The sequence below is a fragment of the Heteronotia binoei genome, chromosome 21, assembly GCF_032191835.1.
Source record: "Heteronotia binoei isolate CCM8104 ecotype False Entrance Well chromosome 21, APGP_CSIRO_Hbin_v1, whole genome shotgun sequence".
In the NCBI taxonomy this organism is placed as follows: domain Eukaryota; kingdom Metazoa; phylum Chordata; class Lepidosauria; order Squamata; family Gekkonidae; genus Heteronotia; species Heteronotia binoei.
Genome location: NC_083243.1, coordinates 180,156,567 through 180,183,298, shown reverse-complemented (window position 1 = coordinate 180,183,298; position 26,732 = coordinate 180,156,567). Strand labels below are relative to the sequence as shown.

The window sequence follows — 26,732 nt, the reverse complement described above, 5'->3', positions numbered from 1 at the left end:
GGAAAGGGGCCTGTTAAGGGCAGCAGACAGATTTTGTGAAACTTACAAAACTATGGAAGTTTCTGTCTGGTCATCTGCAGCTGAGGTGACCAAAAACCTCTGATGTTCCATCACTAATCCCAAGCATCAGAGAAGTAAGGTGTTTACTCCTCAGAACTATGGCAGGAGCCTTGAGACTTAGAAATGTTAATCAATGCTAACTTGCCTGATTTTTGGATTCTAACGTATTTTGGGCTTGCTACCGTCATCAGTTTTTCAAGTCTGTCTTAGAAAAAAGGAGGAATAGAGACTTGATTAGTTTTGGTGGAAGTTATTGTTCTCTTGATTGTCACAGCTTGCACACGGGGCTGATTTCCCATTGTGCTTTCATTGCTGTTACAGAGTGTCCTCATGATTTCCGGTTGCCTACAGGGGGGATTCTTTGGTTTTGCCTTCCAGTCCCCTTATGCCACCAGTTCTCTTCCCCCAATATACCACTGGAAGGCTTTTTGCTGGCTTTAGAAAAAATGGTACCCATGTGGGAGGGGCTGGTCACCTTTTCATCCACATGGTGACCAAAGACACTTTGAATATCATCTTTTTGAGAAGAATCCTACCTAAGCAGGTTTGGGGGAAGATGCAGTGAGCGCAGAGGAAAACCTGGAAGGCCAGTGTCTTCATAATAATAATAATAATAAAATTTTATTTATACCCTGCCTTCCCCGCCGAGGCAGGCTCAGGGCGGCTTACAAGGTGTGGCAAAAGCCATGTTGAACAATAAAACAATTATACAATTCAATACAATTTACCATTAAATTTTTACATAATCTAAAACAGTCTAAAATCAGTCTAAAATAGTCTCATCTCATTGCTATCTCAGTTATATTAATGTTAATGATGGCGTGATGTTTATTTCAGGCTCCATCTTGGAAGGCTAGCCGGAAGAGGCCGGTTTTGCACACCTACGGAATTGGCTAATGTCCCGTAGGGCCCGCACCTCTTCCGGCAGCTGGTTCCACCATTGGGGTGCTTTTATAGAGAAGGCCTGTTCTCTAGTTGTTTTTAGTTTGGCCTCCTCTGGCCCAGGTACTTCCAGAAGGTTTTGTGAGCTGGATCGCAGTGCTCTCTGGGGAACATATGGAGAGACATATGACAGCGTTGAGCAGAAACCCCCCAAAGCCCATTGCCATTCATAAGGCAAGGCAGAGCTAAATGTTCATTTAGAAGTAGCTTGCAGTAATAACTTGAAGTTAAGTAATAACTTAAAGCCCTATATGGCCGAGGACCTGCCTACCTTAGGGACCGCCTCTCCCCGTATGAACCCCAGAGAGCACTGAGGTCAGCAGGGAAGAACTTGCTGACTATCCCTGGCCCAAAGGAGGTAAGACTCCAGAGTACCCGTACTCGGGCCTTCTCAGTTTTGGCCCCACAGCTGTGGAATCAACTCCCAGAGGAAATGCGGGCCCTGCGGGACATTGAACAATTCTGCAGGGCCTGCAAAACCATCCTGTTCCAAATGGCCTTCACCAGCTGATACTACTAAATTGCCAAGTAAACTTGCCGATGGAATAGCACTAAATGTATTAATGTTTTTAGAATTTTATGGATTTTAATTAACTGTCTTCAAATGTTATTTATTATACAATGTATGTATCGAATTTTATGCTGTTAGCCGCCCTGAGCCGCTTGGTCGGGGAGGGCGGGATACAAATAAAATGTGACTGACTGACTGACTGAAGTGTTTTAGGGACAGCATGTCATTCACCTTTGGTTACCGTTATATGACTTGAGATTTTGATGGATACCATGAATTCTCCCTCAAAAAATCTGCTCCAAGTTCCCAATTTCTGTTATTTTGTTAAGTCTTTCATGGAATGTGTGAAGTATAATAAAATTCTGGATGCCAAATTGGCAGAAAGCTGGAGCGGGCTGCCCAAATGAAATGCAACAGGATTCTGGAGTGCTATGAGAAAACTTTAAGTTGTGACCCATGAACAACCTGAGCCCATCTGAGTGTACTTGAGCCGTGTCCATAGATGTTCAAAGCAATAGTCTCAGTTAATGTTTCCTGAATCCAAGAGGTGGAGGTATAGTTAAAAAAAAAAAAGACTTCCTCTGCTGGATTGGTATTCAAGGGTTGTTTTAAAATGTAATTAAAAAAAAAATTAAACACAGCATTTTGTTTTGACATTACGTTTTTTTAAAAAGCAGCAACAGTTTAAAGCTCAAAAAATTGCTGGGGTGTAGGGGAAAAAAAAGAAAAAATCGCCCACAGCTCAGACAAATGGCTGAGGCTTTGCCTGGCACCTGAGAGATGACCAAGGGAGCTCCAGATGAGCAGCCCCATAGAGCTCTGCCTAAAAATGCAGGTATCAGTAGTGCTGGCTCTTGCTCCTCAGGAACAGGAGGCAGAAGGCTCCCCGACTAAATCCATTTTATTTGCGGCAATATTCTGTCAACATGTCAGAGATGAAGGTGTTGGGTTAGTAATCCATTTCCATTTCTGGTTGCCTACAGAGTGATTGACCTATAATGTTTAGAACAGCCCATTGATTTCGGGGGAGAGTGAGATCAGGTTGCGCAAGGAGAGCATGCATCTGTGTGATCTGCTGTATAGATTCTAGGGGTTTTTTGTGGAGGAATTGGCAATTGCCTCCGTCTCTGTCTCTTCTGCTGACAATGTGGGAGATGATCTCATCCGAATCTTGCATTTTCCACTGGTCTTGAATTGTCAGGATTCTCATTCATGTGCTGGATATATTACAGTATTCAGAGCCTGTGCGTCAGATCAAATAGCTCCCACAGGGTATCTTGCTTCCCCACCTCCCTCTTCAATCCCCCGTCTGCTGGTGGCTGTTATTAGCATAACCTTATTGCTAACCAAGATTGCAAAAGCAGTATCTGAGAGCTGAAGGGGGTATATTATCCTCTCTGTGCATGGCTGCCTACTTGCCCAAATGCAACCAGATGAGTACATTCCCTGGGAGGGTGCCAGTTTCCACTGTGTTCTGAAACTCAGTCTTGCAACAGCAATGGAAATGTATCTCATTCCAGGAGGGGAGCTCTCAAATGGTAGGTTATTATCTACCTGGTGAGCCTTTAGCGGCAAACCAGTGGGTTCCTAATTAGATTTCCTCCATCTGATGCTTTTTCATTAACCCCTTCATTTGGGGGTGTCAGTGCAGCATGGGATTCCCAATTAGATCTGCGTTTAAAGGCAGAACGGATGAGAGCAAAATAATTCAAATTTTGGTCATTCTTCGTCTTCTTTCTTTCCTTGGCTCAGATTGTTCATGGGTCACAACTTAAGGTTTTCTCATAACACTCCAGAGTCCTGTTGCATTCCATTTGGGCAGCCCACTCCATCTTTCTGCCAATTTGGCATCCAGAATTTTATTATACCTGCCCCGTTTCTCTTCTTTTCTAGTAAGGTGCCCTCAAAACATCAGGATTATTTAACTGCTTTTCAGTTTGCCTTGACTGTGGCTGACGCCTTCATTCTCTGCTCTTTCCTGTTCCAGGATGAATCCCATTTTCTTAAGAATGTCAAAACTGCTCGTTGCCAAGCTGCATTGCCTCTTCTGAAGGTGCGTATCCCAAGATTTTCAAAAGGGGAGGATTGGGTTTTGCATATTGGACATTCAGAAGGCCTAATACATGAGCATGAATGTCAGGAAGAGATGGAAGAACTGAAAGGATTTTGTTAGGGTATATGATACTGTGGTGACAGGTTTGAAAGCCAAGAGAGAACCTGGAGTGTGCCTAGGCACAGTGGCTCCTCCTGTATTGAAAACTTCCAAAAGGAACAATAGCAAGTCGTCTTCTTTCTTCCCCCTGTACCAGGATTTTCCAACCCACGTTTGAAAGCAAACAAAAAAAGAGATTAAAAACCAGATCTTTCATGTAGCAGCCGTGTCTTCCAGACACTAGTGGGTTTGTAATATCCTCATTTCATGCTGGGTTGGGTTTTGCCTAGAGACTAAAGCACAAGATAGAATGTAGCTGCGGTAAATATAGTTTGATCATTTGGGAAGGTTGCAATGCTCCTTGTAATTTATTTTCGGATTTTTTAGACGTTCCCTTGTAAATGTTAATATGGGAAGCTCTAGCTTACCCTTTTTTGTAAATGATTTCTTATTCTTCCTTCTCTGTATTTTTCTGTTACGTGGTTGTGTGAGTGTCAAGCAGCTGAGGACACTTCTTATCTGCCTTTGAGAAGGACTCATGAGAAGGTCCCCAGTCCATGGAGAGCCAGTTTGGTGTAGTGGTTAAGTGTGCGGACTCTTATCTGGGAGAGCCAGTTTGGTGTAGTGGTTAAGTGTGCAGACTTTTATCTGGGAGAACCGGGTTTGATTCCCCACTCCTCCACTTGCACCTGCCAGCATGGCCTTGGGTCAGCCATAGCCCTGGCAGAAGTTGTCCTTGAAAGGGCGGACTCTTATCTGGGAGAACTGGGTTTGATTCCCCACTCCTCCACTTGCACCTGCTAGCATGGCCTTGGGTCAGCCATAGCCCTGGCAGAAGTTGTCCTTGAAAGGGCGGACTCTTATCTGGGAGAACTGGGTTTGATTCCCCACTCCTCCATTTGCACCTGCTAGCATGGCCTTGGGTCAGCCATAGCTCTGGCAGAGGTTGTCCTTGAAAGGGCAGACTCTTATCTGGGAGAACTGGGTTTGATTCCCCACTCCTCCACTTGCACCTGCTAGCATGGCCTTGGGTCAGCCATAGCTCTGGCAGAAGTTGTCCTTGAAAGGGCAGCTGCTGTGAGAGCCCTCTCCAGCCCCACCCACCTCACTGGGTGTCTGTTGTGGGGGAGGAAGGTAAAAGAGATTGTGAGCCGCTCTGAGGCTCTTTGGAGTGGAGGGTGGGATATAAATCCAGTATCTTCATCTACCTCACAGGGTGTCTGTTGGGGGAGGAAGGGAAAGGAGATTGTGAGCCGCTCTGAGACTCTTCGGAGTGGAGGGCGGGTTATAAATCCAATATCTTCATCTACCTCACAGGGTGTCTGTTGTCGGGGAGGAAGGTAAAGGAGATTGTGAGCAGCTCTGAGACTCTTCGGAGTCGAGGGCGGGATATCAATCCAATATCTTCATCTACCTCCCAGGGTGTCTGTTGTGGGGGAGGAAGGGAAAGGAGATTGTGAGCCGCTCTGAGGCTCTTTGGAGTGGAGGGCAGGATATAAATCCAATATCTTCTTCTTCTTCCATCTGGTTCAGCCGTGGCTGGTCTGTGCTTCTGGGAAACTTTCCAGGAGGGGATGAAGGCATCAGCCCTCCCCTGTTCTTTATCCTCAGCATAGGTATTCAGAGGTACACTGTCTCTGGACACGTATCTGTTTCTACAAGTTGACAAAATAAGGTGATTTTAGTTTTTGGTCACCTTAAGCTGAGCTAACCTGAAATAACCTTAAGCTGAGCTAACCTGAAACTATCCTAGGTCAAACATATAGATGCTTTGCCAGATGGGGGAAAAACAAATAAACAATTCTTAATTATTCCTAAATGTCAGAGAGATTGAGATTTTAAGCACTTGAGCATAAATGAATTTCCAGGTCACAGAATCACTTTCGAAGTAATTTTTCAAGGCACAACAGGCCTGAAAAATTATGATCTGCCTTTTATTTGCCATAAATATTTATATGTCAATATCCAAGAATTAAGTTGATTTCTCCGGAGGCCAATATTTACTCTTCCTTGAGTATTTAGCAGACTGTTTCATAAATCTGATTTTTCTAATATCTCATATGAAAATCCTCGGTGAAGTGGATAGATATATAATCAATAATATATTAGTAAAGACCCAGTAACTTTCATATTTGTTCTGAAATTCTGCTGAAGAGCAGGACTGGATATTCTATTCTGAAACAAATGTACACATCATTATAATATTAAAAGCTCTGTTCTAATATTTGATATCATCGGGGTATTGATGACTTCCTAAGATAAAGTGGCCTTTTTAAACTATCCAGTTCTGCTTTCCAATATGAATCACAAAGGAAATGACTTTGGGACCATAATGTATAAAATCTTCAAGTGGGCCCATGCATAAAACATGGGGCTAAAGAATGAATGTCCTGATCTTTCAAAAGTAATTATTCAGATAAATGTTCTGGTTTATCCAGTGTGGTGTCCTAAATCCTTCATGTAAAAAAGTGGTTCCTGTTCTTTTATTAAAAGAGGGGCAGTGACTCAGTGGTAGAGCATCTGCTTGGTAAGCTAGAAGGTCCAAGGTTCAATCCCCGGCATCTCCAAGAAAGGGTCCTGGCAAATAGGTGTGAAAAACCTCAGCTTGAGACCCTGGAGAGCCGCTGCCAGTCTGAGTAGACAATACTGACTTTCGTGGACCGAGGGTCTGATTCAGTAGAAGGCAGCTTCATATGACCATATGTTCAAACATTAGATGTTGTGGGCCCAAGTATGGCAAACTTATGATACAAGAATCCTGGGACTAGCTTCAGGATGCCCCTGTGCTGTTTCCAGGGTTCTTTTATCATAGGTTTGTGGGGTCAGGTTGCATCAAGTCACAGCTGACCTGTGGCAACTCCATAAGGTTTTCAAGGCAAAATTCATTCAGAGGTGGTTTGCCATCGCTTGCCTCTGCATCATGCTTCGGTAGTCCTTGGAGGTCTCCCATCCAATTACTTGTCAATGCCAGCCCGGCTTAGCTTCCAAGATCTGATGAGATCGGGCTATCCAGGTCAGGTAGGAGGGCAGTTAGCATTAAACCTGGTGCTGTTCTTCCTAGTATGGAAGGAACTGCTTTCAGTCTTTTTGGAAACTAGGATTGTTTTGAAACGTTATAAAGTCAGGTAATGCACTTCTCAGGGAATCTTCCCCCCCCCCCCCCCTTTTCTTTTGAGCCAGAAACAATTGTAAAAATTGTTTAATCCTTAAAGGCATCTGTGGTGCTTCACTTGGCATTGAAGAACCGGCAATTAATTCCTTTGCTTTTCACGAGCGTGGTAATTGCACTGTCATTAAAAGTCGCCATTTTGAAACCACTCTTTGATGTAGGGGTTGCCTGCTCTGGGTTGGGAAATTCTTGGAGATTTGGGGGGTGGAGCCTGAGGAAGGAAGGGTTTGGGGAGGGGAGGTTCCTCAGCAGGGCATAATACTATAACATCCATCTTCCAAAGCAGCCATTTTTGCCAGGGGACTAGGGTTGCCAAGTCCAACTCGAGAAATATCTGGGGACTTTGGGGGTGGAGCCAGGAGACTTTGGAGGTGGAGCCAGGAGACATTAGGGTTGGAGCCAAGATCAAGGCCGTGACTAGCATAATTGAACTCCAAAGGGAGTTCTGGCCGTCACATTTAAAGGGACGGCACACCTTTTCAATTCCTTCCTTCCATAGGAAATAATGAAGGATAGGGGCACCTTCTTTTGGGGCTCATAGAATTGGACCCCCTGGTTCAATCTTTTTGAAACTTGGGGGGTATTTTGGGGAGAGGCACTAGATGCTCTACTGAAGATTTGGTGCCTCTACTCCAAAAAACAGCCCCCCCCCAAGCCCCATATACCCGCAGATCAATTCTCCATGATTTTCTATGGGAATAAATCTCCATAGGGAATAGCAGAGTTCCCAGCAGACATTCCCCTCCCCTCCCCCTGCTTTCTGACGACCCTGGAGCGGGGGGGGAGGGTCTCCAAACCGGGGGATCCCCTGCCCCCACCTGGGGATTGGCAACCCTACAGGGGACTGTTCTCGCCTGGAACTCAGTTGGTAATTTCAGGGGATCTCCAGCCATCGTCTGGAAGTTAGTAAGAACTGAAATAAACCCCTGCGTTACTTATACATTGCAAATAATTGCTCCGCAGCTATTTCTTATATCCTATTCATGTATTCTTCACCAAAATGATTACAGATGTCCATGAATACAGCGCAGGTCAAAATACAAATTAATTTCCAATTGCTGTAATGGTACCAAAGTCCCCTGTCCGTATCCTTTCATTGATAGACGTGTGCAGTACAAGACATGTGCTACCCAAGCAAGAAGTAGCACGCATCTATCGACGAATCTATCGACGAAAGGATACAGGCCGTGGACTTTGGTACCAATTGGAAATTAATTTGTATTTTGAGTTGCGCTGTATTCATGGACATCTGTAAGCATTTTGGTGAAGAATACATGAATAGGATATAAGAAATAGCTGCGGAGCAATTATTTGCAATATATAAGTAACACAGGGGTTTATTTCAGTTGTTACTAATCAGTACGCTGGTTTCTGGTTTTGCCTACCGTCTGGACGTTGGCAACCCTTCTTTTTTAATGTATTTCAAACAATTTTATTAGTAACATATGGTAATAAATTTCAATTTCTTATTTCATGAATAATTACTTTTTTTAATCTATCCCATATATTACTTTCTACCCACCCCTCCCCCCGTTACCTGACCCCCGCTGGTGTTATATACTTAAAATCTTAATATTAAAGGTACCCTTAGTTAATAAGAGCCAAAATTAATATCCTCCTCCCTCTTGTACTTAGTCATGATCAAAAATTGTCCAATGTCCTTTTATTTCCCACTCTTTTTCGACATATCTTCTGAACTTCTCCCACCCCCGTCTTAAATACTTCTAAGTCGTAGTCTCTTAAGGTTCTTGTTAACTTGTCCATTTCACTCCACGTCATAGGAAGTTGGCAACCCTTCTTTAAAGTAATCTGAATGATCTGAAAGTGATCCTGGTGATGCGTACACTTTAAATGAACAGTGCTCAGACTCATTCTGAAGTTAGAATGGGCACGAGTGAGAAGGCTGTAATTCTTTATTACAGAATATGAAATCCACCAAATTTTACAGCACCAACCACCCAACCAGTCCGAGTTCCTTCTCAGGGCTTCTGCATTGCTATAATCATCATATCCCCACCACAGAGAGCCAGTTTGGTGTAGTGGTGAAGTGTGCAGACTCTTATCTGGGAGAACCGGGTTTGATTCCCCACTCCTCCACTTGCACCTGCTGGAATGACCTTGGGTCAGCCTTAGCCCTGGCAAGAAGTTGTCCTTGAAAGGGCAGCTGCTGGGAGAGCCCTCTCCAGCCCCACCCACCTCACAGGGTGTCTGTTGTGGGGGAGGAAGGGAAAGGAGATTGTGAGCCGCTCTGAGACTCTTCGGAGTGGAGGGCGGGATATAAATCCAATATCTTCTTGTGCGGACTCTTATCTGGGAGAGCTGGGTTTGATGCCCCACTCCTCCACTTGCACCTGCTAGCATGGCCTTGGGTCAGCCATAGCTCTGGCAGAGGTTGTCTTTGAAAGGGCAGCTGCTGTGAGAGCCCTCTCCAGCCCCACCCACCTCACAGGGTGTCCGTTGTGAGGGAGGAAGGGAAAGGAGATTGTAGGCTGCTCTGAGCCTCTGTCCTTGAAAGGGCAGCTGCTGTGAGAACCCACTCCAGGTCCACCCACCTCAAAGGGCGTCTGTTGTGGGGGAGGAAGGTAAAGGAGATTGTGAGCCGCTCTGAGACTCTTCGGAGTTGAGGGCGGGATATAAATCCAATATCTTCATCTACCTCACAGGGTGTCTGCTGTGGGAGAGGAAGGGAAAGGAGATTGTGAGCCGCTCTGAGACTCTTCGGAGTGGAGGGCGGGATATAAATCCAATATCTTCATCTACCTCACAGGGTGTCTGCTGTGGGAGAGGAAGGGAAAGGAGATTGTGAGCCGCTCTGAGACTCTTCAGAGTGGAGGGTGGGATATAAATCCAATATCTTCTTGTGCGGACTCTTATCTGGGAGAGCTGGGTTTGATGCCCCACTCCTCCACTTGCACCTGCTGGGATGGCCTTGGGTCAGCCATAGCCCTGGCAGAGGTTGTCCTTGAAAGGGCAGCTGCTGGGAGAGCCCTCTCCAGCCCCACCCACCTCACAGGGTGACTGTTGTGGGGGAGGAAGGGAAAGGAGATTGTGAGCCGCTCTGAGACTCTTGAGTGGAGGGCGGGATATAAATCCAATGTCGTCTTCTTCTTCACACACTTTGTGTCAGGGCAACATGCACTTTTTAAATGCTAAGCAGCCAACTTAGACAGAATAAGAAGGGGCTGGAAGGATGATTGTAATTGCACATCCAGCTCAATGCAAAGCATGTCCGGTAGCATTTGGTAGACGGCATGCTATGAAAATCATTTTAAGCCCAGAAAAGCATTGCCTGGGGACAAGATAGATTTTCATGTTCTACTTACTTTTTGTTGCTGTGTTTCTCCGCCGTCCTCTCACACTTTGAACTTGTTGGGTGCAACATTCTGTCGTATCCGCTGAAATGTGTAAATACTACTCGAAGTTCTTTTTTTTTTACCCTTTGTGAGCTGATTCCCCACCGCCGCCTTTTCCTTCGGGCTGTCACCAAATGTTTTCACTGCAGAAATCCTTCAGCGTTACCTCGACCAGTAATATCACTCAGCTAGATGGGATCAGATTGGCTTCTTAAGGGGTAACGAAATATCTTAGTGGTGGTCTGCTCTAACTACTTCCATTGGCATAATTCCCGGGCCTAATTCCTCGGCCTAACGTATCAATTGCAATGACTGTTAGAGAATTTGCACGCAGCAGAAGACGCTGAAGGAGAGGGACAGGCAAACACAGGAATTAATAGACAAGAGAGATAACTGTATTCAACAGTGGAATATATTTACCAGGACAGTATCCAATATTCAGAGTCGTTGCCAGGCCAAGGTCATACACAGTAATCAGTACACGCTTCAGTAGATAACAGTATACACCAGTAAGTATACACAGCACGATCCAAGCACAGTAGCACAGGATCAACACAAGCAGTGTTCGCTGCCACTCGGACGGTGAGTCTCTCAGTACCCACAATCCTTACAGGCAGACAGAGCAAGCTCACTGAGCTTCCCTAAATACACATACCAATCATGCAAGCTCACCAGAGGTTGCATCAGCTCTGTGAGTCAGCACAAAGCCTGGTGAGGTCATTCCACCTTACCTCAGTAACAGGTAACAGCTGGGCCATGAGGCAGCATGACATCGCAGAAACAACATTACTAAGATGGAGTCAGTCAGCCATTTTAGGGCTGAGTTCCAACAATGACTACTGGATGCTTTCTCGGAAATAAGACCCACTGAGTAAACTTGGAGTGGACTTTAAGTAGATCTGCTTACGATGGCACTGTCGGAGCCTCAGATTCTATAGGTCTCCTGGGAGATTGGCTGTACATTTCTGTACTTATTTTAGCCTGTTTCGATTTAGGAACTCACCTAGGAGCATCTTATCAGTATTCTGACTCTGAAGTTCAGGTGAAGCGGAAGATCCCAGGAATTCCCCCCCCCCCTCTCTCTCTCTCTTTTTTTTTGCTATAGTGGTTTCAAGGCCAGAGATATGTTTATAGGTGGTTTGCCATTGCCTGCTTCTGCATAGCAGCCCTGGTATTCCTTGGTGGGCTGTCATCCAAATACTAACCAGGACAGACCCTGCTTACCTTTTGGGATCAGGCTAGCCTGGGCTATCCGGGCCACGGCCAGGAATATATAGGCACAAGATAATATCCATGCTTCCCTGAACATTTCACTGTAGTTCTTGACTGATACTTAGTCCTTCCTGTACTGTGTTTATTCCAGAATCCGTTCCTTGTTAACAAGGTTCTGACACTTCTAAATAAACCCATGTAGTTTTTGTATTATAGCTAAAGGGAGCCTCTGATGGATACGATGTTGTCTTTGGGGCATTCCTTGAAACTGGTGGGAGCTATACAGGTTAGCCTGTTAATATTTTTCTACTGGACACCCAGACAAGGTCCTAGAGGAGTAACCTAGGAACTAAGTTGAAGGTGTCCAAACCTGAATTTACTTCTAATATTTGATACAGTAAGATTATGCAGTTCCTTTGGTTTCAGATCACACATGGAAATAACTGCCACGTGATTAACACATGGAATTCTCTGCCACAGGAGGTGGTGGCAGCTACAAGCATAGATAGTTTCAAGAGGGGATTAGATAAACATACGGAGTAGAGGTCCATCAGTAGCTTTAGAACATAAGAACATAAGAGAAGCCATGTTGGATCAGGCCAATGGCCCATCCAGTCCAACACTCTGTGTCACATAAGAACATAAGAGAAGCCATGCTGGATCAGGCCAGTGGCCCCTCCAGTCCAACACTCTGTGTCACATAAGAGAAGCCCTGTTTGATCAGGCCAATGGCCCATCCAGTCCAACACTCTGTGTTACATAAGAACATAAGAGAAGCCCTGTTTGATCAGGCCAATGGCCCATCCAGTCCAAGACTCTGTGTCACATAAGAACATCAGAGAAGCCATGTTGGATCAGGCCAATGGCCTATCCAGTCCAACACTCTGTGTCACATAAGAACAACGGAGAAGCCAAGTTGGATCAGGCCAGTGGCCCATCCAGTCCAACACTCTGTATCACACAGTGGCCAAAAATGTATATATATATATATATACATATATATACACACTGTGGCTAATAGCCACTGATGGACCTCTGCTCTATATTTTATCTAACACCCTCTTTTAGCCACAAAGTATAGATGGAACTCTTTGTCTGGTGCGTAAGATGCTCTTCATTCTTGGTGCTTGGGGGGGCAGCAGTGGGAGGGCTTCTAGTGTCCTGGCCCCACTGGTGGACCTCCTGACGGCACCTGGTTTTTTTGGCCGCTATGTGACCATAGTGTTGGACTGATCCAACATGGCTTCTCTTATGTTCTTTCGTTGGATAAGATGCTGATTTTTGATAGTTTGCATTTATGTAGCGGGTTTGTTTGTTTTTTAACGCTCAGGCTATGTCAAAAATATGGAGCACAGGTCCATCAGTGGCTATTAGCCACAGTGTATGTGTGTATATAAAAAATTTTGCCACTGTGTGACACAGAGTGTTGGACTTGATGGGCCGTTGGCCTGATCCAACATGGCTTCTCTTATGTTCTTATTAAATCCTTACAACTCTTAAGGCAGCATCACTATGCCCATATTACAGATGTGAGACTGAATCTGACAGAGATTGGCTGGCTGAAGGTCACCTATTGAGTTCCCATCAAAGCTGAGATTTGAAGAAGGTGGTGCTTTACTGTCAGCTCAGTCTCTTCCCCACTGTGCTTCGGTAGCTCTGTTCACGTTAGTCTCTTTGAAACCAGAGCCTGTTTTTTTTCAGCTCTCCTGGGGGTGGTGGCCACATCATTAACAGCCTACAACATTTGTTCCACCTCAGGCGGCCAAGCGAGTCATCTTGCTGTCGGGAACACCCGCCATGTCACGCCCTGCAGAGCTGTATACTCAGGTAGCAGCTGTCCGACCATCCTTCTTCCCACAGTTCCAAGCCTTTGCACTCCGCTACTGTGATGCTAAGAAGGTAACTTTGGTATACTTCTAGTGGGAGTCAGCTGTTTAATTTGCCCTTGGATTACTTAAGATCAAGGTGGCCTGTTCCTTTTAGTGAAGCAGGGGCTTCCTTTTCTGTCCCTTGTAATGGGCTATATTCATATCAGCATTTGGAAGTCTCGTTCCTGGGAAGTAAGAGATAATTTGCTTTTCCTTCCTTGAAAGCATTTGAAACTCCAGGTAGATCTTGGAGAAGCAAAAACTGTTTTACTTGCAGTATTATTTGGCGAAGGGCAAATCTGCAACGGGAGGTGGCTGTAGCACAATGGAAGAGCACATGTAGTCCTGTCCAGTGGGGAACTGAATTTTGAGATTAAATTTACTGTTATTCATTTGTGGGTGGCAACATTCAGCTTGATTTTTGGAACGTAGCTGCTGGCTTTTCTCTTGCAAGATGATGAAATGCTCTGGAGAAACTTGAAACCTTACATCCGTTATTGTCTTATTTTGGTTGGCCCTTAATAAAAGGTGTTCCGCGGCTTTTGTTTTTTGGATGTACGTATGGTAAAGACTCAGCCTTTAGTTAAAAGATACTAAAGCAGAGCTTCAGGTGCATATACCTTGGGATTCTGCAACAGAGAATTAACAGGGCCTTTTGAAAAGACTTTGAGCTCCTGCAGCCCTTGTAGAAATGCCTTCTTAGTAAGCTGTGCCCTTCCGGAAAGTAGGAAGGGAGTCCTGGCTAAGATCATCTTTTAATCTTAAATAACCTTTTAATAATGTCCCCCAGAGGCTCCTGTGTAATTCTCTTTCATTGTTAATAGCTCACCTTGAGTGGGTAGTCAATTGTCACAGGTCTTTTCCAGGATCCCTGGAGGCTACTCCGTTGCAGTTAAATGTGCCATTGAACAATAGCAGAGTGAACTGAGCGCAGGAAGAGGTTAGGCAAAATAGAAATCGGAGGATGGTGAGAGAGTCTCACCAGAGAAGAGGCTTTGAAATTCATGATCCACGCCTGGCTGCAAGCCATGTCTCTTTTTATTCCCCCTCCCCTTTCCATTTTGACCTTCACTCTCCGGTGCTTTCTATGGGTCCAAGTATACCTGTTTCAGTGATGGGTACTCTCACATTTTGTGTATGCATATATTGTGCAAACTAAAGAAATGCAAACTGGAGAGCCAGTTTGGTGTAGTGGTTAAGTGTGCGGACTCTTATCTGGGAAAACTGGGTTTGATTCCCCACTCCTCCACTTGCACCTGCTGGAATGGCCTTGGGTCAGCCATAGCCCTAGCAGAGGTTGTCCTTAAAAGGGCAGCTCCTGTGAGTGTCCTCTCAGCCCCACCCACCTCACAGGGTGTCTGTTGGGAGGAAGAGAGCCAGAGTGCCCAGTAGACATTTCCTTCACCCCCACCACACTTTTTAAAGGGGGGGGGGTCTCCAAACCAGGGAATCCTCTGCCCCCTCCCTCTCTCACACACACAAATACTTACTAGATCTGCTTCCTGCAGAACTCTGCTTGCTGTGAAAACGAAAGCAAAAGAAAGGGAGGGGCCGTTCTCCATGGAAACTGTTACTGACCCTTTCCAATGAAGCCCTTCCTGTTTCCTGCGCAGCCTTAAAGGGGCACACATTTTACAAACGGAGCAGGAGCTCTACAACAACATGATGCCTACACGTATGTTCTCCCCCCCCACCCACCCTGCTTCCGGATTTTTGGAGAGCGGGGGAGGAGGCTGCAAATTCGGGAGTCCCCTGCCAGGGCGGGGGGGGGGGTGGGAAGCCTACTTTGCAATCATATCTGGACAGCTGGGGATCTTTCACTGCAGTGAGGAAATGGGTGAGGCAGGAAGGCTTCATTACATTTAAAGGGAGCGGAGATACATCGTTCTCCACTACCACCCGGTCTTCTTGCAACAATACAGGCCCTCTGCTAAAGCTGTGAACTCATTCCTGTTCCATGTATTTTCATGCACAGCCAAACACACTAACTAGAAAGATACCAGTGACTGAAGATGTTATTGTTCTTGGTGTATGTTTACACATTATTGAAAAAAAAAATGATTTTTACTCCAGAGACTGGAATGGTGAGTGGGAGAGGTGAAGAGTTACATGTGCCACACACACACACACACACACACACACACATTTCCTACAAATTCATGGTAGTTAGGATGACTGTAAAGATGAGTTTGGGGAGAGGTGCTTGCAGGGTTGAATTGGTGGGCAGGAGTGTGGGTACTTGACCCTTCCTAATTCTACCCTGTAAATATCCCCCAAGACTGTTCCCCCACCCCACACATACAGAGCAGGTGTTCATCCAGTCATGAGCCCTACTGGGGGGAAATTTTCAGACATAAGATTAAATGTCCCCCCCCCCCCCAGCTGTTTCTCACTTACAAACGCTCTCTCTCAGCTGAGCTTTTTCCAGTCTTTGGCTTTACCTACATGGCAGGATTCTTGCGTTGTGCATTCATTGGTGTTGCAAATGCAGAGACGTGCATTTCCTTACGGAACTTTCACATAGGCGTTTTCTATATACTTCCTTAAGCCAGACATCATTTCCCCTGTATTTTCCCCCACCACGCCGCTAGTGTTATCTCTCAGCTTGACTTCGCGAACGAAGATTTAAGAAGGGTGCAGTAGTCCACGTCTGCTGCAGGCTCGCTGGTGGCTGATAAAACCAATGCGGGACAGGCAGATCCGGCCACAGTGGCTGCAGGGAAAAGTCTGATTTGGGGTTGGTGCTGTAGCAGTGCGATTCTTCCTCAATCTCCTTTTGTCCTCAAGACCAGCTATGCGTGCGTTCTCAAAGGAAGAGACAGCCTGGTGGATGGTGTGCCTCCATGCTTTGCGATCTGAGGCTAGGTCAGACCACTGGTGATGGTTGATGCGACAGGTGCCAAGGGATTTCTTCAAGGAGTCCTTGTACCTCTTCTTTGGTGCCCCTCTATTTCGATGGCCGGTGGAAAGTTCGCAATACAGAGCAATCTTGGGAAGGCGGTGGTTTTCCATCCTAGAAATATGCCCTGCCCGGCGCAGCTGCGTCTTCAACAGCAGTGCCTCGATGCTTGTAACCTCCGCCCTCTTGAGGACTTCAGTGTTGGTCACAAAGTCACTCCAGTGGATGTTGAGGATGGTGCGAAGGCAGCGCTGATGAAAGCGCTCAAGGAGTCGCAGGTGATGACGGTATAAAACCCACGATTCGGAGCCGTAGATTAGGGTTGTCATCACAACCGCTTTGTAAACATTGATCTTTGTGCCTTTTTTCAGATGCTTGTTGCTCCACACTCTTTTGTGCAGTCGGCCAAATGCACGGTTTGCCTTTGCCAGTCTGTTGTCAATCTCCTTGTCGATCTTGGCATCTGAGGAGATGATGCACCCCAGGTAGCTGAACTGCTGGACTGTCTTCAGAACTGATTCACCCACAGTGATGCAGGGAGGGTGATAATCTTCCTGGGGTGCAGGCTGGTGGAGAACTTCTGTCTTCTTCAGACTAACTTCTAGGCCGAATAGCTTGGCAGCCTCTGCAAAGCAGGACGTCATATGCTGCAGAGCTAATACCGAGTGGGAGACGAGTGCAGCATCATCAGCAAACAGTAGCTCTCGGATAAGGTTTTCCATTGTCTTGGAGTGAGCCTTTAGTCGCCTCAGGTTGAACAGGCTGCCATCAGTGCGATAGCGGATGTAGACACCATCGTCATCATCTAGATCTACTGCGGCTCTTTGAAGCATCATGCTAAAGAAGATCGTAAAGAGAGTTGGCGCGAGAACGCAGCCTTGCTTTACACCTGTGCCTATTGGGAAGGGCTCCGAGAGGTCGTTGCAGTGTCTGACTTGGCCTCGCTGGTCTTCCTGTAGCTGGATGATCATGCTGAGGAACCTTGGGGGACATCCTAAACGTTCCAAGATTTGCCACAGGCCTTTCCTGCTAACGGTATCGAAAGCTTTGGTAAGGTCGACAAAAGTCACATATAGACCCTTGTTCTGTTCCCTGCATTTCTCTTGGAGCTGCCTGAGAACAAATACCATGTCGGTGGTGCTCCTCTTAGCTCTGAAGCCGCACTGGCTCTCTGGGAGGAGTTCTTCTGCAATGGTGGGCACCAGTCTGTTCAGGAGTATTCTGGCAAGGATTTTGCCTGCGATGGAGAGCAGGGTTATCCCTCGGTAGTTGGAGCAGTCTGACTTTTCCCCTTTGTTCTTGTGTAGAGTGATGATGATTGCATCGCGAAAGTCCTGTGGTAGTTTGCCTTGCTCCCAGCAGGTGACAAGTACTTTGTGAAGTGCGCTATGTAGTACTGTGCCCCCATGCTTCCAGATCTCTGGTGGGATTCCATCAACTCCCACTGCCTTGCCACTTTTCAGTTGCTTGATGGCTTTAACAGTCTCTTCTAGGGTGGGGATCTCATCCAACTCTGTTTTCACTGGTTGAAGTGGGGTGAGGTGGATTGCTGAATCTTGAACTACGCGGTTGGCACTGAAGTGAACCTGAAAATACTCCGACCACTGGTTCAGTATGGATGCCTTGTCTGTGAGGAGCACTTGACCGTCTGCACTACGCAAGGGACTCTGAGCCTGATATGATGGACCATATACTGCCTTCAGGGCTTCGTAGAACCCTCTTAAATCACCAGTGTCTGCACACATCTGGGTTCTCTCAGCAAGCTTGGTCCACCACTCGTTCTGAATGTCTCGAAGCTTGCGCTGGAGGTTGCTACATGCAGCGCGAAAGATTGCTTTTTTCCCAGGACAGGAGGGCTGAGCAAGATGTGCTTGGTAGGCAGATCTCTTTTTCAGAGATCAACAGGATGGTAGTTTTTAGGTGTTCCCAGAGTGCTTCTGGAGAAAGGTCTGTGGGGCAACTGGGGTCCTCAATTCTTGACTAAAGTTTTGCCTAGAAGGCAGCTTTAACTTTGGCTGACTGAAGGCGGCCAACCTGAAGCTTCCTCCGAGGGATACCTCCTCTCCTGGGTGTGGGTTTAAAGTGAAGATTGCAGTGTACAAGACGATGATCCGTATGACATTCCGCACTGGGCATTACTCGGGTGTGTAAGACATCTCGAAGGTCTCTCTGGCGCACCAGAATGTAGTCGATAAGGTGCCAGTGCTTGGACCGTGGGTGCATCCAGGTTATCTTCAGGCTGTTCTTCTGCTGAAAGATAGTGTTGGTGATGGTGAGCTGGTGCTCCGTGCAGAATTCTAGCAGGAGGCGTCCGTTATCATTGCAGTTGCCAATGCCGTGTTTGCCAAGTATTCCTTTCCAGGCTTCCGAGTCTTTACCTACTCTGGCATTGAAGTCGCCAAGGATGATCACCTTGTCCTCTGTAGGGGTCTTCCGTACGAGGTTGTGTAGATCAGCATAGAACTTGTTCTTTTCTGCAGGATCTGCTTGAAGGGTTGGGGCATATACACTGAAGAGTGTTGCATGCTGCTTGTTTTGAAGTGGGAGGAGCATGGACATGATGCGATCTGAGTGACCTGTTGGCAGGTTTTCGAGTTTGGAGGCAATGGAGTTCCTGACCATGAAGCCAACGCTAGAAAGGCGGCTCTCAGCCTTTGACTTACCCGACCAGTAGAGGGTATAGCCGGCACCATGTTCTTGAAGGCTACCTTCCTCAGGGAAACGGACCTCACTGAAAGCTGCTATGTCAATATTCAACCTGAGAAGTTCGTGGGCAACTAGAGCAGAGCGTCGTTCAGGGCGACCACTGTCTACTGTGTCAAGCAAGGTTCTGATGTTCCAACACGCAAGCTTTAGTTTTTGCACACTTTGTGAGGCAGGTGCATGCCTTTTCTTTGTTGTTATTTTTTGACCGCAAGTAAGGATGTCGTTGACCGCGGCTAGCCAACTGGGGTGGGGGAGATGAGCTTTGTTTAGGCCACCTTTTCTAGGCCCCTCTCCGTGTGGAGCAAGCAGTGCTGTCCCTAGATAAGGCTGCTTGGTCATTCAGGGTGCTGCCAAAAAATGCTTTCGTCTCCGGGTCAGCATCAGGCGACCAGTACCCTGAACCGCCTACATGCAGCATCGGGACTGCGGCTTCCAGTGGCATCTTCCACCTGCCGTTTTGCCCCTTGCCCATCGCTGCAGGACTTGGTGTGTTGTGGGTGGTGGATGTGGATATGCCCTTCAGGCCTGCGCAGAGGAATTTTTAGGTGAAGCACAGTGTGCGTGGTACTGGCTTCACCCTTTCACCTTGGGGTCATCTGCCATGGCCCAGTAAGCCGGGGCGCCGGCAGCGAGTCCTCCAGGTGGTAGGTGTTACATTAACGAGCTCTATCTGCCCGGGTTTGATGTTAGAGTTTTCCTTCTCTTGGCTGGCGAGGTTGGTGAGCCTAGCCTGCCCATCCGGTTACACTGCCGGACATTCGGTCTCACCGTGACGTGGCAAACTCTGTGAGAAACGGGGGGGACCAGCGGGAAGGTGTTGCCACGGATGCAGTAATGCAGGAGAGGCCATTGCAGTGACCATCTGCCAGGCATAGCCGGACAGTGACCACGCGGCGTTCACTACACCAGGAGAGGAGAGGCTATGTATTGCGCATACACTTTCCCTGGAGGGGCAGGATACCCAAGAGGGAGCCCACCTCCCCCCCCCCCCCACTATAACAATTAACGTGTATATATGTCCTCTAATGGAGGGGTGAACAGCAGGAAAGCGACCCTGATATGGGTGGGCCATTTGAAAATGCACGACCTTCTGTCCAGGGAGTGCGATAATGCACTTGCACTTTACTCTTCCCGGTAAGATTGGAATAACACAGGTTTTGAAAATAGGATATTGAGGAGGGGGAAGCGACTACTGGAGTGTAATTATAGAATTATGCTGTGGGGATACTCCCAAAAAAGTGCTGCAGAATTGGAAGCCAGAACAGAGATAAGTCTCTATAATAATAATAATAATAATAATGATAATGATGATAATAATAATAATAATAATAATAATAATAATAATAATAATAATAATACTTTTTATTTGTATCCCGCCCTCCCCTCCAGGGCAGGCTCAGGGCGGCTCACAGCATAGGAATACAATATACAGCAACAGTTATAATTATAAAATCATCATTAAAACAATTTACAAGTTATATTAAAATTAACATTATGGTGCTATAGACATTAGGTCTTCAGTAAGGTTCAGTAGCTAAAAACATATCCAGCGGCACTTTCTTGGCTTGGCATTAGGTGAAGGCTATTTTGAAGAGGTAGGTCTTACAGGCCCTGCGGAATTGATCTAAACATCGTAGGGCCCGCACCTCTTCTGGGAGTGGATTCCACAGCAGTGGAGCTGCAATGGAGAAGGCCCGATCCCGGGTGGTCTTCAATCTGGCCTCCCTTGGCCCAGGGATATTCAGCTGGTTCTTTCTGGTACAGTTATGACTGTAGCCTTTGAGCCTGGGAAAAAACCAGTGGAAAGGGGAGGGCAAACTGGGTTGGTGTGAAAGCATTTCCCAGGGAGATTGGTGATATGGGAAAGGTTGTGCACGCCTTGTCAGCGGGCAAATGCCATCATATTACGATGCAGTCAGTGTTACAATATAAACGCAAGAGCAGAAGGCCTGTCTTTGCTCTGTAGTGTACAATTCTGCCCCCAGTTGTTCCAGAATTGGTTAAAAATCATTCTGGGATCTGTAAAGCTAAAAACTATGATGGTATAAGTGGGGCCTCCTGAAAATAAATTGTATTGCCTTGGTTGAACGAAATTCTCTAGTCTGAGCCCTTGGTTTAAAAAAAAAAAAAAGAAAAGGTTGAAATTCTCCATTGAAAAGAAATTGATTCTGCTTGGTGGCAGAAGCCCACAAATCTCTGGCAGATGCAGTAAGTAAAGATATGGAATTAGTTTATTGGTTTACAATCCAACTGCTTGGCACTTCTGGCTCATAAAAAACTGGTAACAAATGAAATGTCAACCGGTTTTATTTATTGGCAAAATTTTGCAAAAGTTCATACTCCGAAGCCATTTTTCTAAGCAGTCGATGTTAGTAATGAACATTAAGAAGGGGAAATGCACTGAGATTGGCACAGAATGGATGCTCCAATGTCGTGAAGGTTCAGAAGCTTCTCGTAAAGATATAATTAAGTAACTGCTTCAGCTGAAAGGCTTTAATGTCTCTACTCAGTAAACTGCAGCTTCTTGAATTTGATTTTGTTTTTTAATTTGCTGGGATCCAGGGCATTTGTGTGTTCTAGCAAAGTGAGACAGGAACATTATGGGTGCTAAATGGCAAAAGCAGCTAGGGTGTGGCATTTTCAGTCTAGGATATCGTTTCTCCCCCTCCTTCCCCAGTCCTGGAGTGCTCTCAGTTACCTCTTGCAAATAAATTATCTGCTACCTAGACTCATCTTAACATGTGGAATTCACTGCCACAGGAGGTGGTGGCGGCCACAAGCATGGCCACCTTCAAGAGGGGTTTAGATAAAAATATGGAGCACAGGTCCATCAGTGGCTATTAGCCACAGTGTGTGTGTGTGTATATATACATATATACTTTTTTTGGGCCACTGTGTGACACAGAGTGTTGGACTGGATGGGCCATTGGCCTGACGTAACATGGCTTCTCTTATGTTCTTAAGTTCTTACTTCACTGTCTTGATTCATGTTACTATAACCTCAAGACTCGACTATTTGTAATAGGCTCCATGTGGGGCTACTCTCGATGACAGAAGCTTCCACTGTGTGTGTGATTCCCCTCAACTCACAGCCGACTTACGGCAACCCTGTAGAGTTTTCAAGTCAAGAGACAGACAGAGGTCGTTTGCCATCGCCTGCCTCTGCATAGCAACCCTATCCTTGGTGGTCTAAACTCTGGGCCAACCCAGTTTAGCTTTCAGAACCTGACAAGACCAGGCCAGACTAGGCCTTCTGGGTCAGGGCAGAAGCTTCAATTACATCCTCAGCAGTCAATACAAACTGCATGAGTCCCCCACAAGGACTAGCAACTGTGTTGCAGAACGCGGCGGCTAGGCTGTTATTAGGGCTCCCGAAGTAGGAGCACATACAGCCGGGGCTGCGTGGACTGCACTGGCTGCCAGTTGTATACCGGGTTCGTTACAAAGTGCTGGTTATCACCTTTAAAGCCCTATATGGTCGAGGACCTGCCTACCTGAAGGACCGTCTCTCCCCATATGAACCCCAGAGAGCACTGAGGTCAGTGGGGAAGAACCAGCTGACTATCCCCGGGCCGAAGGAGGCAAAATTAAAGAACACTCGTACACGGGCCTTCTCCATTGCAGCGCCACACCTATGGAACCAGCTCCCGGAAGAAGTGCGGGCCCTGCGGAGCCTCGAACAGTTCCGCAGGGCCTGCAAGACCTTCCTCTTTAGGATGGCCTTTACCTAACCGAACGGCGGATGGATTCGCCTCAAGTGACTCTGCCGTAATATTTACATCTAACGGAATAGCACCAGAAATATTAATTTTAAAATTGGAATGTTTTTAAGTGAATGTGTTTTTAAAACTCGTATAATTTATTGTATGGATCAAGATGTAGTTAGCCGCCCTGAGAGCCAGTTTGGTGTAGTGGTTAAGTGTGCGGACTCTTATCTGGGAGAACCGGGTTTGATTCCCCACTCCTCCACTTGCACCTGCTGGCATGGCCTTGGGTCAGCCATAGCTCTGGCAGAGGTTGTCCTTGAAAGGGCAGCTGCTGTGAGAGCCCTCTCCAGCCCCACCCACCTCACAGGGTGTCTGTTGTGGGGGAGGAAGAGAGCCAGTTTGGTGTAGTGGTGAAGTGTGTGGACTCCTATCTGGGAGAACCGGGTTTGATTCCCCACTCCTCCACTTGCACCTGCTGGAATGGCCTTGGGTCAGCCATAGCTCTGGCAGAGGTTGTCCTTGAAAGGGCAGCTGCTGTGAGAGCCCTCTCCAGCCCCACCCACCTCACAGGGTGTCTGTTGTGGGGGAGGAAGGTAGAGGAGATTGTGAGCCACTGTGAGACTCTTCGGAGTGGAGGGCAGGATATAAATCCAATATCTTCTTCTTCTGAGCCTGCTCCGGCAGGGAGGGCGGGATATAAATAAAATATTATTATTATTATTATTATTATTATTATTATTATTATTATTATTATTATTATTATTATTATTATTATTATTATTATTATGTTGTGGCTGCTAAGCGCCAGGTTGCAGCTCATGAGTAAATGCGCAGCAGGGCACGCGCTGGCTCTCTGCAGAGATAATAACCTCCTATGGCTCCATGGCCATTTCAGCAACAAGAGGAAAAAATCCACAAGGGAGAAGGTGGGAATTCCTTCTCCTTGTCCTGTGGCCCTGAACCAAATATTGTAGCTTTGAACATTGAATTTGGAATATCGGAGCTTCAGGAGTAAAACACAAGTGAGGGTGGGGAGTGAGCCGGGTAAAGCAAAGGGGAGCAAAGCCAACAAATGATTGGCAAAGAATAGGAGTATTGCTGCTACCAAAGGGCTTCACCGAAAAAGTTGCGCCTATGGCAGTTAGATTTTGCCCCCGACAAGCATCTCCATGTTTCTCTGCACACGAGGACTAGAACCTTGCCTCTTTTTTTAAAAAAAATGCAAATTGTAGCTTCTAACGTCAGTTTCCCACTGGATAGATGTATTGTAACTCTTTGTGATTACTTTTAACGTTGTTGTGGCTGTTGGTCACTTACCTAGAGGCCGTGGGGATGGGATTATTCCGGATCGTCCAATCTTGGTGAGCTGAAGCTTTTGCTGGAAGAATCCATCATGATTCGCCGCCTGAAGTCAGAAGTGCTTTCCCAGCTCCCCGCGAAGCAGCGCAGAGTGGTGCTCGTGGCACCGGAAGGCATGAATTCAAGGACCAAGGCTGAATTGGCAGCAGCTGTAAAGCAAATGACCAGGGGCTACAAGACTGTGAGTCAGAACGAGTGCTTTGTTGGGAAGAACCTCATTACCGGTGTGGAGGGGCTGGGTGAGGATGCTTTCTTCTGCGCTGGTTTGCTGCTGGTGCAGATGGCTGATAGGAACCACTTTAAAATGGAGAGCCAGTGTGGTGTAGTGGTGAAGTGTGCGGACTCTTATCTGGGAGAACCGGGTTTGATTCCCCACTCCTCCACTTGCACCTGCTGGAATGGCCTTGGGTCAGCCATAGCTCTGGCAGAGGTGGTCCTTGAAAGGGCGGACACTTATCTGGGAGAACCGGGTTTGATTTCCCACTCCTCCACTTGCACCTGCTGACATGGCCTTGGGTCAGCCATAGCTCTGGTAGGAGTTGTCCTTGAAAGGGCAGCTGCTGTGAGAGCCCTCTCCAGCCCTACCCACCTCACAGGGTGTCTGTTGGAGAGGAAGAGAGCCAGTTTGGTGTAGTGGTTAAATGTGTGGACTCTTATCTGGGAGAACCGGGTTTGATTCCCCACGCCTCCACTTGCACCTGCTAGAATGGCCTTGGGTCAGCCATAGCCCTGGCAGAGGTTGTCCTTGAAAGGGCAGCTGCTGTGAGAGCCCTCTCAGCCCCACCCACCTCACAGGGTGTCTGTTGTGTGGGAGGAAGGTAAAGGAGATTGTAGGCCGCTCTGAGCCTCTGTCCTTGAAAGGGCAGCTGCTGTGAGAGCCCTCTCCAGCCCCACCCACCTCACAGGGTGTCTGTTGTGGGGGAGGAAGGAAAAGGAGATTGTAGGCTGCTCTGAGCCTTTTTCCTTGAAAGGGCAGCTGCTGTGAGAGCCCTCTCCAGCCCCATCTACCTCACAGGGTGTCTGTTGTGGGGGAGGAAGGGAAAGGAGATTGTGAGCCGCTCTGAGACTCTTCGGAGTGGAGGGCGGGATATAAATCCAGTATCTTCATCTACCTCACAGGGTGTCTGTTGTGGGGGAGGAAGGAAAAGGAGATTGTGAGCCATTCTGAGACTCTTCGGAGTGGAAGGTGGGATATAAATCCAATATCATAAAAACCACTGTTGGCTCTGCAGTCCGGTATGTTTGTAGGGGTAAGAGGGAAGCAAGAGCACCAAGGCGCCTACTTGGAATCACCCGGGACTAATCTAACCTGCCATCTATGTCTGCTAGAGTTTGATTGCTCCTAAAGATAAAACATATAAGATTCAAAGGTAATCTTTAAAATGTGAATAGGCACAAGATGATAAGTAATTGCCATTTCACACAACGATGTGTCAAGGCAAGCCCATGTTTGTCCCTAGGCTTGTACTTGGCGGAGAGGTGACACAAGTTGTACGTTCCTGATGAGAATACTTGCATGCATTGTGTTCGTATACCCAAATATTTTAGTTGTGCATTGTCGTTAATGTGTTGGTTTAAAATCTACCACGCAGAGAAGATCTCTGCTACAGTTGGGGGTAAAAAGCATCATTAAAGAAAACTCAACATTTAGCAGAAGAAGAAGATATTGGATTTATATCCCGCCCTCCACTCCGAAGAGTCTCAGAGCGGCTCACAATCTCCTTTCCCTTCCTCCCCCACAACAGACACCCAGTGAGGTGGGCGGGGCTGGAGAGGGCTCTCACAGCAGCTGCCCTTTCGAGGACAACCTCTGCCAGAGCTATGGCTGACCCAAGGCCATGCTAGCAGGTGCAAGTGGAGCAAGGAGTGGGGAATCAAACCCGGTTCTCCCAGATAAGAGTCCGCACACTTAACCACTACACCAAACTGGCTTAAATAACCTCCAGTTATGTTACAGAGGATTCAGGGACTCAGGGTTTTTCAAGGCAAACAGTTCATTAATCTGGAGCACTTGCTAAATCTGTGTGGGGCTTAATGTCTTCCCAACATATAATGGTGCGTGAACTTTACATACAGTGTAGTATCTTCCTCTCCAATATTACAGCTTCCGCACAAGTTACATACAATTTTGCAATCCCATGTGCATAATCTGGACAATTATGTGTTGAAAAGGACTGCTTTAAAAATGATGATTGTACACCTGCAAATAACTGGTACAGTTAACGAAACGATTCCTCGTACGCTGTTACCTAAGATCGGCAATAGATATACATTTTAGACACCCTCTTCTTTTGGAACAAAAATCAAGACTACAAAAGTGTTCAGTGATTCTTATTTTTTTCTACAGCTGCATAAGAACTACAAGGTTCCCTGTAAGGAGACAGCACATATACTGAATAGACTGCAGCATGCTTTTAACCTACAGTTTCATAAGCATGTTTCTCAGACATTCCATCAGTGCGAGCCAAAATCCTCTAACAACTAAGCTTAATTCAAACTGTCACACACGCTCAAAGAGATTTAAAGAATTATAACATAATGGCTCCTTTCTGCTAGGCTTGTCTAAAGTTCCAGGCACTTCTGCCTTTCACGTGGTGGTTTCCTGCTCCTTTAACAAAGGCCCTGTGAATTCTTGACCGAAACAAATTATCTGAATTTGGAAAAGAAAAGGATTCCCTGGATGGAGGGCTGACCCTGCCACTGGGCAAACTAGGTGATCACCTAGGGCACCAGTATTCTGGGGGCATCGAATTGGGCGCCCTCCATGTGACTCAGTGATGTTATCAGTACAAGG

At 46.7% G+C, this 26,732-nt stretch overlaps 1 protein-coding gene across 1 annotated transcript in view; it reads left to right on the top strand.

The window, feature by feature from the left end:
• SMARCAL1 (SWI/SNF related, matrix associated, actin dependent regulator of chromatin, subfamily a like 1) overlaps positions 1-26,732 on the top strand; it is a 64,347-nt gene that overhangs the window by 21,050 nt on the left and 16,565 nt on the right. The window contains exons 9-11 of the mRNA XM_060263250.1: positions 3,501-3,566; positions 13,158-13,298; positions 23,901-24,119. Coding sequence (XP_060119233.1) covers positions 3,501-3,566; positions 13,158-13,298; positions 23,901-24,119 — 426 coding nt within the window. The remainder of the gene's footprint in view (positions 1-3,500; positions 3,567-13,157; positions 13,299-23,900; positions 24,120-26,732) is intronic.